At 38.5% G+C, this 12,069-nt stretch overlaps 2 protein-coding genes across 2 annotated transcripts; both read right to left on the bottom strand.

The window, feature by feature from the left end:
• Nucleotides 1-855: 855 nt before the first annotated feature.
• Nucleotides 856-4,649, bottom strand: LOC113763148 (WEB family protein At5g16730, chloroplastic-like). Its single transcript, XM_027306881.1, has 3 exons — nt 4,253-4,649; nt 3,435-3,642; nt 856-3,362 (listed from the first exon to the last, which is right to left on the bottom strand). Exons 1-3 carry the CDS (start codon nt 4,267-4,269, stop codon nt 1,029-1,031), a joined length of 2,559 nt encoding a protein of 852 aa, XP_027162682.1. The 5' UTR covers nt 4,270-4,649; the 3' UTR covers nt 856-1,028.
• Nucleotides 4,650-6,695: 2,046 nt separating this feature from the next.
• Nucleotides 6,696-11,242, bottom strand: LOC113781209 (GTP-binding protein BRASSINAZOLE INSENSITIVE PALE GREEN 2, chloroplastic). The gene is made up of 3 exons (XM_027327130.1): nt 9,974-11,242; nt 8,699-8,866; nt 6,696-7,687 (listed from the first exon to the last, which is right to left on the bottom strand). The coding sequence occupies exons 1-3, from the start codon at nt 11,195-11,197 to the stop codon at nt 7,301-7,303; spliced, it is 1,779 nt and encodes a 592-aa protein (XP_027182931.1). The 5' UTR covers nt 11,198-11,242; the 3' UTR covers nt 6,696-7,300.
• Between the last annotated feature and the right edge of the window lie 827 nt (nt 11,243-12,069).

The following is a 12,069-nucleotide window of genomic DNA, read 5'->3' as shown; positions in this document are numbered from 1 at the left end:
AGCAAAATTCAGGTCATCATGTTAGCAGATTTATTGTTAACTAGTTTCTGCAGATAGGACCAAATCTGAGAACCCAAAACTAGAGTTCAACATGATTTCAAAAGTAAGGCTTCAGTGAGGAAATACCATCCAAATGCAAGATAGAAAAGGTTTTAGATACTACCTTCTCTATAAACAGAGAAATATTTCTCAAATAAATCTATCAGATTAGGGGACATAAAATACTTATGATGAAGCACGGAATACGTACTCGAGAAATTTAGTTTCTTCCATCATACTCAAAATATGAAACTCTTGTTTGTTTTGCTTAATATTTATTCAACTTAACTGGTAGTTTCATGATGAAAGACAACATGAACACTTGTAAACCAGCAAATGCACCACAAATTCATTACAAATCAATAAAAGGACTAATTTACAACAGACCATGTAAAGTGAAAACAAGGTTATCATAAAGTAGCAATATATTACCTGTAGTTTGAGCAGCAAAAAGTTTGCATAGGCAGAGATTCCCATTGTTTGCTCTTGTTTGACTTGTCCTTCAAGATCTTCCTCATCGAGGCAGTCACAAGCCAGTGTAGTGTAAAACTCCTTGAAGGTGGCCAATGCCTTTCATAGCATTCTGTTTCTCATACTGCTATGGATCTTCAAATTCTGAGAACAAAAATAAGAAAGGTGGCAGAATAAAGCCCTAGTAGCAAGGAACACCATGTATACCCATCTTCAATTTTTGTTAGTATGCTAGTTTCCCTTTGTTCCAGCATGTATCATGTTATGTTTGAGCATTGTAGAAGAAATAGAAGCTTCTATAATACAGCATTCCCAAAATTGCTTACAGTCTCATCTAAGAATCAATTAAAGACGAAAAAAAAAAGAATAATTGGTTGAAAATGAAATGTAATTAACAAAATCTCGACAGTAAAAACTTGTTACAAAACCAATCAGTATGCATACATGAGAATAATCACACGCACAAAGTGACATAACCATGTTCATGTTTACAAAGATGTTACATGGGCATAGGTATACTATTTCTGGTTGCTAGTGCCCTTCTTCTTGAGTAGGCTGCCAAACTTGCGGAGCAGAGCTTTCTTCTTCTTCTGACCTTGCTGCTTAGTTGGTGAACTTCCACTGTCATCAAAGTTTTCTTTTGAAGGAAGCCCATTAGCCTGGTCATTGCCCTCACTACCATCAGCCTTAGATTCCAAGTCCTCCTCAATAGATTCCTGCTCAGCATCCCCCTCTGGAGAGAAGTCTTTTTCCCCAACCTTGTAGCTTTCCCACATTTTTGAATCAGCTTCTACAGAGTCATCGTCTTCCTTATCTTTATTCTCATTTTCTTTTGGTCTTCCATTTAATACATCTTTCTCAGCACCAGTCTGTAGAGCATCATCATGTGAGAGTTTTTCTAGTTCTGGAAGGTGTTCCTCAAGATGATGCTCAGATTGCTGAGTGGAGAGCTCCATCTTTGGCTTCTCTTGGCTTCCACCTCCATTTTGTTCAGAAAATTCCACCACCTTTGGGAGCATATCATAATCTTTTTCACTGTCTGTAAGCTCACCATTTTCTTCAGCTTGCTTTTTGGCCAAAGCTTCTTCAAGCAATTTAGACAACTCTGCGACCTTCATTTGACAGGCAGCTTCACTATTTCGGAGCTCCTCATTCTCCTGAAGAATATTCTGAAATTCGTTCTCTTTGTCCAATAAACTTTCTTTCAAGCTCATGCTTTCTGCCTTAGCTTCTCCAAGAACTTCCTTTAAATAAGAGACCTCAGACTCTGCTTCCCTAAGCAGAGTCTTCAAACGAATTTCTTCTTCCTTGTTTGCACCAGCTTCATCCTCTGCCGCTTTATGCAAATTAATCAATCTGCTTATCTCTTTTTCCCTTGAAGAGTTAACTTCTTCAATTTTCTTGAGAGAGGTCATCAGTTGAAGTTCCTTCTGCGCCCACTCACTCTTCAAGTTTTGCTGCTTCTGCTTAGATTGCTCATTCAAATTGGTTAGAACGTCGATTTCTTGTTTTGCATCATCAAGCAAGGTCTTATACTTCTCATTTGTTTCTTTCAGAGCAAGCTTCAGATCTTCTATTTGCGTTTCATAATTTTCATGCTCACCTTGGACAGAGAGCAACTTTTCTTTGGCTTCTCTTGCTTCTGAAGAAACTTCATGCAAGGCTGATGCCAAGCTTTCCATTGCCTTTTTACTTTTCTCTTCTTCATCCCTAGAATTTTCCAACTCATTTATGAGCTTGTTTTTCTCTTCCAATAGGGTTTGCACGCTGGAAGCAGCAAGTTTCTCATTGTTTAAGGCCTGAGTTTTCTCCTCCTTCACGGCTTCAAGCTCAGCTGTAAGAGATTCAACCTTGTTTTCCAGATTAGAAGCTTCTTCCTTGGCCATCTGAAGATGACGTTCTGATTCCTCATAATCTGCTTTCTGCCTTCTATTTGAGATTTCTAACAATCCGACCTTTTCTTTAAGAGATGCAATCTCAGATTCTGCATCATGCAACAAATCATTACTCCCTTCAAGTTGTTTCATTACTGATTCGAGAGATTCTGATGCTGATCTTTCCAACCGCTTTGTTTCCTCTGTTTGAAGCTCTAATTCTTCAACCTTTTTTTTCCATTCATCCATTAAACTGTGCGCATAAGACTCTGCCATTTTTGCAGCCTCCAGCTCAACATTAAGTTGCTCAAGACTAGCCTCCTTTTCCGCCAATATCTCCTCGTAGCTTTTTGCATTCTTGAGTTCTTGCCTCAAAGTCTCTATCTCTAGTTTCAACTCTGCCACTAATTTGGCATTCTCATCAGCCTCTATTTCCATCCTTGAATCAAGCAAAGATTTCAATCGGACAACTTCACCGGACAGAATTTCAACCTTTCCAGCATGAATCTCAGCAATCTTAGTTGCATCATCAGCATGGCTGAGTGCCTGGTTTTTTGCATCAGAAGTCATGGCAAGCTCTTGCTTTACCCTCTGAAGCTCCTGAGTAGCGGAAAGTAGGGCGGACACATCCAATGCATGTTGATTCCTCACAGCTTCAAGCTCTTTCTGCCATTCCTCTTCCTTCTTCTGAGCTGCCTCAATGCCAGCCTGTTCCATCTCAACTGCTCGAAATTTCTCAATCTCAGAATCTTCTTCAGCTCGCCTTTGAGCCACCAAAGCCTCACTGAGCTTCTCATTTGCTTCGTCAGCCAAACTCTTGGCTTCCTTTAATTCTTCAAGAGCCTGCGATTTCTCTTTCTCTAATGAGACTAGCTTTTCCTTGGCCTTCTTGAGATCTTCCTGGACAATATTTAGTTCAGCCTGTAGTTCTGACGGCTTCAATATACGAGTTGGAGTTGGAGATGCAGTCGGTTTCTTCTGCAGAATGATAACCGTATCACTTATAGAACAGGAGCTTGGCTACGCAACAAGGAGTTCATGAAAACTTACATCAGCAGGCTTCCAGGGCTTGCGCTCGACTGTAGGCTTGGAAGCAACAGATCTTGGTGAACGATCAACTGAAATGCGTGTACTTTGCAGGGGGGAAGGTGAATCAGTAGCAGATTTAGTCACTCCCCCCCGGCTGATGAGTTTACTAACCTTTGGGGTTGCAGGTGATACTTTGCTATTCGGAGTTGTTTCACAAAAACCACTAGATCTGTTTGCAGTTCACAAAATGGCACCATTACATGACTGGTTGAATATCATATTCAGCAGATTATGATCCAATTCATGACTTCTCATTCAATACAAAGAGATAAACAAAATGTAATCTTTACAACTTTAAAGCAAAGAATGAAGATCTATTGACACATTCCATCCCGATGGACCAAGAAAAGGAAACGGAGAAAACAAACAAGCAAAGATGACAATAATCCCCAGCGAAATTTATTTAGTTTAAGCAAGAAGTTCAGATCCCAGATCCATATCAGCAAATTAGGACTCTAGCAAGCAACCTAAATTCAAAAATATACAAGTGCACAAACCAAGGGATTAACCGAACAGACCACAATTCCGTAATAACGTGCTTCGCAGCAGGGACAAGCAGCAAAAGCAAACAACCAAGACAGAGAAAATGGAAAGAATTACAGAACCCCAACAGAAATAAAGACAGCAAGGGGGAAAAAAATCCCATATCAGAGACTAATGCGGCACTGCAGAGCAGCTGATGCAAAACAGCCCAAAAACAAGAAAAAATGAGGGTAAAAACAGAGCTAAAGAAACAAAGAAAGAATGTCCCACATCAGATCTGCAAGAAAGAAACTTACTTGGATTTAGTAGACATGATGCTGGTTTCCCTACTAGAAGGAAGAAAGATCAGAGTCCTTCAGATTCTAGGCTTGTCTGAAGCAGAAATAGCAGTTGTGTTACCGTATTTCTTTGTCTGGAGAGAGAGAAAGAGAGCATAAACTGGCGACGGTGTTCTGCGAGTGCAGAAGTGTTGGGGTGGCTCGGTTGATAATTGAAGATGGGGAATTTACAGACAAGAGGAAGAAGGAATCATTGATCTATCTGTATCCTGAAACAAAAGGGATTTTGGTGTTTATTTGGTTCCTCAGAGATTCAGTCCAGACTCCAGAGTGGCCACACCACCAACAAGAAGTACACCACTACTCCTGCTATACTGTCTACTGTCTATTGTCACTTTTTCAGCCGAATTTTCCATGTTCTTCTCCTTTTTGACCAGTGTAAATTTGAATGTTCTGTCAAATGGTCTTAAATATGATTTATAGCATTAGTATGTTTGTGCCTAAAAGTTACTAAATGAATCTGAGATGGTGCTGAATTATGGATAAAGTGCAATTTTGACCCTTAATCATAGTCACATCTATTATGTTATCTTAGTAACTTTTTTTTTCTAAGGATTATCTTTATTTTTTTTTTCTTATGCATGGAGTATCCTGACTTACGTCAGACTAATTCTCTACAGTGATGCAAAAGCTTTTTAAAAAATATATTGCACAATAGTCAATGTGGTTCGAATTGGTGACATTAGGTAAAGACCAAGAGAGATACCATTCGACCTGCCGTTGGGGCATTATCTTAGTAATTTTATTATATTATTCAATTAAATAGTTTTGTTGTGTCAAAACTATAATACAACATGATGAATATATTAGTAAGCGATAAGTAAAAATATTTTTTTTGCCCCTGACATTAAGTGATTGCAGATTCTAGTCAAAATCACAATACATTTCTTCTCATCAATCCATTGTTAAGACGTTATGTTCTATTCAATATGGTAATCTATCCAAATGCTTAATGTAATAAATGGTCCAAATACAAAAAACTGATTGTTTGGAGATTTGGGAAAATTCTATATATCGGCAATTGGACATGTTAAGATATGTATAGATATTGTGACTCATCTGATAAGAAACATTCTCCATCAAGTAAGGTACATGGATGGGTACATGTTAAAATCTCACAAAACTGAATAGCCCTGAGGTGGTAAGTTGATCATATATAAGAGGCGAAGCATCTATAATTGAGGGAGTAAAGTGCACTTAACCTTCAAATAAAATGATTAGCTGTGAAAATGGAAGGTAGATCTGGGTGTTTTAAAGCTTGAAGAAATGCCTCCTCTAACTACCTATCCCCAGCCCACATGGAATATCAACCAAATGACATATATATAATAAATATGGGTTGGTAGCTCACCATCATAATTTGTGTACTCCATATTTTTATTAAAAGAAAAATGCAGTTTTGATACCCAAACTTTAATAGATGAGCAGTTTTCGTTCCCAAACTTTAAATGAAAATAAATCTGGTTCCCAGACTTTCAACTTTTGAGTACATTTAGTACCCTTGATAGTTTTTTTTTTCAAATTACTACCAGAAAGAGTCATGTGATAGTTACATATCCGACAATTATAATATAAAAAAATGTCAAAAAATGTAAAATATCCTTTTAATAAAATTGTTAGTCCTTAAACTTAGTACTTAGTGTCAAAAGGATATTTTACATGACACTTAGTGTCAAAAGGATATTTTACGTTTCTTTGATATTTTTTATACAATAGTTGTTAGACGTGACTATCACTTGACCTTTTTCAGTACTAATTTAGGAAAAATCCATCAGGGGTACTAAATGTGCTGAATAGTTGAAAAATTAGGTACTAGATTTATCATTGTCCAAATTTTGGGAATTAAAACTGCTCATATGTCAAAATTTGTGTATCAAAACGACATTTTTCTCTTTTATTAATAAATTGGTGATAATAGGCCAGGTGAATGGAAATTATTATCATGGGCCATCTGTAATACACATAGTGGCTGTTCATACATGCGTCTCTCTAGTCCTTGTTTTGCTAGTTTTGAACATTTTACTTGGTCGCTGGCAAAGTCAGATTTTAGATAAAATGTGCTTGGCAAGATAGCGTATAATCAAGAAGAAGCTTCATTTTAGTAACAAGAAAACTATGAAATGTAGACTGATGCTTGAAAAATAGAAGAAAAGTATACCTAATGTTTAGATTTGCAGGGCTGAAGATGTCTCAGTTCTCTATAGAAGTGGAAAATATTCACACACACACACACACACACACACAAATGCAGGTGCAGCCATAGTACTGTATATGAGCAACAGCCTGTAAAACAATCATGCCCAATAAATTACCACCACCAGAAAGAAGAGGAAATTCCTTGAATGAACAAGTTGGATTCACCATCCATCTTAGAAATAGTTTCTATATTAAAAAGGATATATGAAAATAAAGCCATTACTCATCAACGAAAACCATGTAAAAACTTCACTTCCAAGAACCTGTTTGAAAAGGCATGTATGACTAAAGCAGGCCATGATAGACAGACTATCTTTTTCAGCTAAATATACAACTTCTTGGAGAGAGGCCTATAAATCAGCTAATCAATTTTAGGACAAACATTGACAACAGATGCCTTTGATGACCATCACAACTGAAAAGAGCAACGTGATCAAACCATGATGCACAAGCAGAACTTCAATGTGTCTCTGCTCAGTTTCCACACATGCAAACATGTTGATCTCGCATGAGGTTCAATTGGAGACCTGGCCGATGCAGTAACATCTCTTGAACTGCATGCATCTAACTTAATAGAACGTATGAAGATTGATGCTATCTTTGGCAGGGAGGGTAGTAGAGAATCTTTGACTTCTACTCCCATTGAAACTTGATAATCTTCAGAAACTCCCGCAGGGCTTTAGATTAAGCCTCGTTTTCAGTCCTGCTCTACAGCATTCTTTCTTGGTGGTATCGGCCAATTGTTCTACTCGTTCATTGTTTAAGTAACCAAAAATTTTCATATTTCTGCAGTAGCTTATGCTGGCAGTCTCAGCAAGAACTGGCAGCAGCGTCAACAGTTAATGCTGGAGGAGCATCAGCAGCTACAGCTATGGAGTCACTTGCTTTTCTTTTCTTTTCATCCTTGCGCTTTTTATTGGATGCTCGGTCTGCTGTGGAGACAATTTTTGAGACTGTGAAGCCCGCAACTTCAAAATTGTGTGATCTCTGAGGAAGCAAAGCATTGCGGGAAACAATGTCAACTCCATCATATGTCCAAACGCGCAACAAAGCCTCTCCTCTAAGTCCAATGGCAAACCAACCAAGACCTGCAGCTGCAATATCAACACAACTTGTATCCCAACAGTTTCCACTCACTTGAAATTCCTTTCTCACCCATTTCCCAAGCTTCTCAACTTGTTCTTCTCCAATAGGAGGCTGAGATAAGGACATTAACATATACAACAGGACACTCAGTAGTGGATACATAAGAAAAAGTTCAAGGGGAAAAAAAACAACAACAATTCCTACCTCAACCATGCAAGAATCATTAGTAAACTTAAGGCAGCATTCTAAAATTCAGATCATCAGGCTGTAGAATGAAAATTTTCTGAAGTCAAGAAAAATTTTTGAAAAAAATTTAACCACGCTTTCATTGAGGACTTTTTACATTGTCTGTTATGAATATTTTTACCGTAACCTTCAATCAGTATGAAAGAAGGAAGCATCAAGCAAAATCAGAGCAGAAAGTAAACAAACTAATGAGGTACAAACTGCAAAATATTACAAATCACATCACATGATGTCTTTTTATTAGGTACAAGGAGACTAATCAGGTTGACAAGTTGTTTTGCTACCAGCAAAGTACATCTATGTCTCAATCATTTTCAAGTATTCAGCAACCATAATGTGATGATTTCCTCCATCAATACACAGAAGTGACGAATTTCACTTCATAATTTAGTGGTTACGTAAAGCTGATGTCCAATGAACCACGCTTAGAATTATTGCAACATCTCTTTCTAGCTTAAAGACATTCTCCTCCAGACGGGAAGCTCCGCTTAATAACACAAAAGCAGAAGAGTCTCAAAGTCTAAAACTTTAAAAGTTAACTAATTAGGTAAATGCAGCAATGGTTACTTCATCCTAAGCACATACAAGACCTTGAATTTTGCATAATGTGAACAATCTTCAGATGCATTAGCTAAAACTTTCCAGGAACTATGAAGATTCCAATACAAACTTCATTTTCAATTCCACAAGCAGGATGCATCACAAATTTGGTTGATGAGATCACGCATTGTGTATCAATAGGCGCCATGGCTATGAGTGCCGAAACAGAACAATGGAAAGCATTGAATGAAATTCTCCTAAAAGACAAACATTGGCTAATTTATGATCTATCTGCATTCTCCACCCTCCCCTCCCCAAAAAAAAAGTACATTGTACCTGTAATTGGCGACCAAAATGTTCTTCCAACATGGTAGAAGCACTCTCTGTCCTCCCCATGTGAAGTGGGAGAAGAGGAGATGCCCAGACTGTAACATAAAGAGAATCTGTCGACAATTCTTCTATATCTAACCTCACCAATCCACCAATATGAATGGAATGTCCAACCTGTGACACAAAATGTAACACATGTAGGCCCCAAAATACAGGAAGAAAGTTGGATATCCAATGAAGAACATATCTCATTGATGAACGTATATGATCAGTAAAGATTACTCAATACAGAAAGCACAAAAGGGGTCACCATGCACCTCCTCCCACACCCAAACCCTCCCCCTCCCTCTTCTGCCATCACAAAAGAAAAGAAAAAAAGAAGGAGACAAAAAACGAACACCACTTTTACCATATGCAAATCCATTATTAACAAGGACACATGCCAACTCGTAAATTGGTAAACCAATCTTCAGTATCATGTACATATATTCTGGAAGACTTGAACATTTGATTGGGAATAAGGACATGTTTTGTTTCTTACAGTTTTCCTAATTGAACAATTTCATCGCATGGAAATTTAACGCTTCAGAATCGAAAGTCATTCAAAGACACCTTCAAGCACCACCTAGAAGTGCTTCATTTCCTCTCCAAATTTTTGACTCTCACACATACTTAATAGCAGCTCAAGTCCCTAGATGAGCTTTTCAACATGTATCATGTGAAAAAAAATAGATAAAGAGGAAGTGCACCAGCAGAGAGCCCAGTTATAGGCTTCCCGCCTTAGAAAAGCCTCCTTTTTTTTTGGGCTGCATCTCGTGTTAGTGCTCTCTTTCTGTATGCAACCTCTAGCTTATGCATGTAACAGTTCTTGTAAGAAACTAGCTCAAACATGTAATATGATATGCAGCCAAGAGTTCCTAAATTAAATATTCCACTAACTTTTGGTGATGAAACTTTTTCAATAAAATACCAAATTTCTCTACAGTTATTTCAGTAAAAGGGAGAAAAACAAGAACTCATGTTTATACACAGACTTTCCTATTTGTGTTGACTTTTAGTTCAAGGAGTCCTGGTGTTGAATAAAACACTATCAGCAACTGCACATAGATGTGACGAAAGTATGTGCATATACAAATCAATATGTATAATAGCCTATAAATGAATTTGTTACTACAAAATTTCGAAATTACGGGCTTATAGGCTATATGACGATTTGATTTCTTTTTCTCGTCCCTTCATATGTTATTTAGCATACAAATGCTAAAACAAAGGCAGACTGACCTTGATCCTATACGTCCTTGGCTTCAACTCCTTACTTATGCACACCAGTTTCTGCTCCTCTCTAGTCAATCTAGTTGTAATCTGATGAGGATGCAAAAGCCCCGGGGTATCAAACAATTTGGCATTACCAGGAAGCATTCCTTCCACCCTTACAATCCCCAAAGTCGTCCCAGGAACAGGTGCCTCAGTCAAATGACTCACCTTCCCTCCAATACATTTCCCTATTGCATTAATCAAAGTACTCTTTCCAGCATTCTGCGCCCCAATCGCCCACACGTGCCCTCTTGATCCTACCAACTCCACCACATCATCAACCAAATTCTTCACACCCCAGTTCCTCACTGCACTGACCAAATGCACACTCGTCAACTTACTTGCTCCACTCTCCCTGGCCCTTGTCCTGACAAAATGCTCAAGCCTAGTAGGTGACAATGAGCTCGGTAAAAGATCAATCTTTGTCACAACCAACACCATCCTAGGCACATTCCCAGATTTCCCTTCCTTCCATGATCGCGAATTCTCATCAATCGTCTTAGAAACTAACTTAGCCACTTTCCTAGGAAACGAGCCATCAAAATCGGATGCATCAACCACCATTAAAACCACAGTCCTAGCCCCACTAATGGACATCAACCTCCTCCCAACAGTATGATCAAAATCAAAATCAGGCAGCAGATTTTCAACACTTGGGTCCTTCACCTTCCCATAATGCCTCAAGTTATGACATCTAGCACACACTAGAGGCTTTTCAGCCAATTTCTGGTCTGGGTTTTCGAGATTTTCCACATCTTGAGGTTCCACCGTCTCATTCAAAAGCCCCTTCTTCAGGGAATCAGAGATTTCAGGCTCATCAAAGACTGGATTTTTATGAATACGGAGCTTGTAATTGGGGGTTTTAGGGGTGGGTACAACGAAGAATCCAGGTTGTTTAGGGTCAGAATCTTGCATTTGAACACCACAGCCAGGACAAACGGGAAGGCCCTGTGAGGAGGAATCATCGTAGTTTCCATCTCTGGATATGGGTTTTACTTGAATCTTTACAGACTCTGAGGAAAAGGGTCTGAAGAAGAACAATGGGTATAGGGTTTTAGGAGGGTTTTGGGTTGGGGAAGCTGAAGAGAAGGAATTAGATACAGGCTTTGTATATGTATGGGTGGAGAAAGAAACTGGTTGTAAGAGTTTCCTGAGCTTTAATGGTGAGAAGGTTCTTCTAACAACTATCATTTCCTGTCACTAAAACGACACCGTGTGCTCTGTTGCTTTTTCTGGTATTTGCTTCAGGTTTCAACTTCCAACCTTGGAATCATTCTTCTTCTTCTTCTTCTTCCGGATGTTCAAGGATCCGGCCCTTTTTTCGTCGGGTGAAAATTCGATCCTTTCTTGGTTGAATCAAATCACAAAGGGCTACGAGGACTTAGGCCATATCCACATTAAGTTTGGGTGCCAAGTTAGCCCGTATCTATTCCTGCTCAGTTGGGCTTCTTTAGGCCTTTGATTGGATTGTGTTCTTTTGTAGAAATTTTTTTTCGAATTTTTTGATATTATACTTTAATGCATTTTCTAGTCATATTTTTATCTCATATATATTATATTAAAATATTTTCTAGTCACATTTTTATCTCGTATATATTATATTAAAACAAGTGCTACAGAATATCTTCTTACAAAGAACTTCTAAGAAGTTATGTTTGTGCTTGCACTGATTTTTTTTTTTTTTTTTGGTCAATTGTCATCCCTACTCCTACTTCTACTCTAACTACGGGAGAGGCTCAACTGAGCCTACGGGGGACTGATGGGGACTGAACCACCACCGGACCAGCGCACCCGTCTGGATCTGTGTTTTCAAACTCGGACCGGACCGGCCGGTCCGACCGGGAACCGGCCAGGTGTCCGGTCCGAGTTGGTCATCAGAACCGGGAGATTTAAAATCCGGTCAACTCCAGTCAAAAACCGGGTTTGACCGGTACAGAACCGGAAAAACCGGTCCAATAGGAGATTTTGTAAAAAAAGTTCAAACTTTTTTAATATTATGTTTTGACCCCCTAAATTGTGAAAACTTATTAATATACCTCAAATATTTCATATTTTATAAATAT

The sequence above is a fragment of the Coffea eugenioides genome, chromosome 1 (assembly GCF_003713205.1).
Source record: "Coffea eugenioides isolate CCC68of chromosome 1, Ceug_1.0, whole genome shotgun sequence".
NCBI classification, from domain to species: Eukaryota; Viridiplantae; Streptophyta; class Magnoliopsida; order Gentianales; family Rubiaceae; genus Coffea; species Coffea eugenioides.
The sequence above is the reverse complement of the archived record's forward strand: the minus strand, read 5'-3'. Positions and strand labels throughout refer to the sequence as shown.

Coding starts and splice junctions, on each gene's coding strand:
- LOC113763148 (XM_027306881.1), bottom strand. Junction 3,363..3,434: donor AGCCCTGGAAGCCTGCTGAT/GTAAGTTTTCAT, acceptor ATCATTCTGCAG/AAGAAACCGACTGCATCTCC.
- LOC113781209 (XM_027327130.1), bottom strand. CDS start 11,197: ATGATAGTTGTTAGAAGAACCTTCTCACCATTAAAGCTCAGGAAACTC. Junction 8,867..9,973: donor CAAGGACGTATAGGATCAAG/GTCAGTCTGCCT, acceptor TTTGTGTCACAG/GTTGGACATTCCATTCATAT. Junction 7,688..8,698: donor ATTTTGGTCGCCAATTACAG/GTACAATGTACT, acceptor TCCTTATCTCAG/CCTCCTATTGGAGAAGAACA.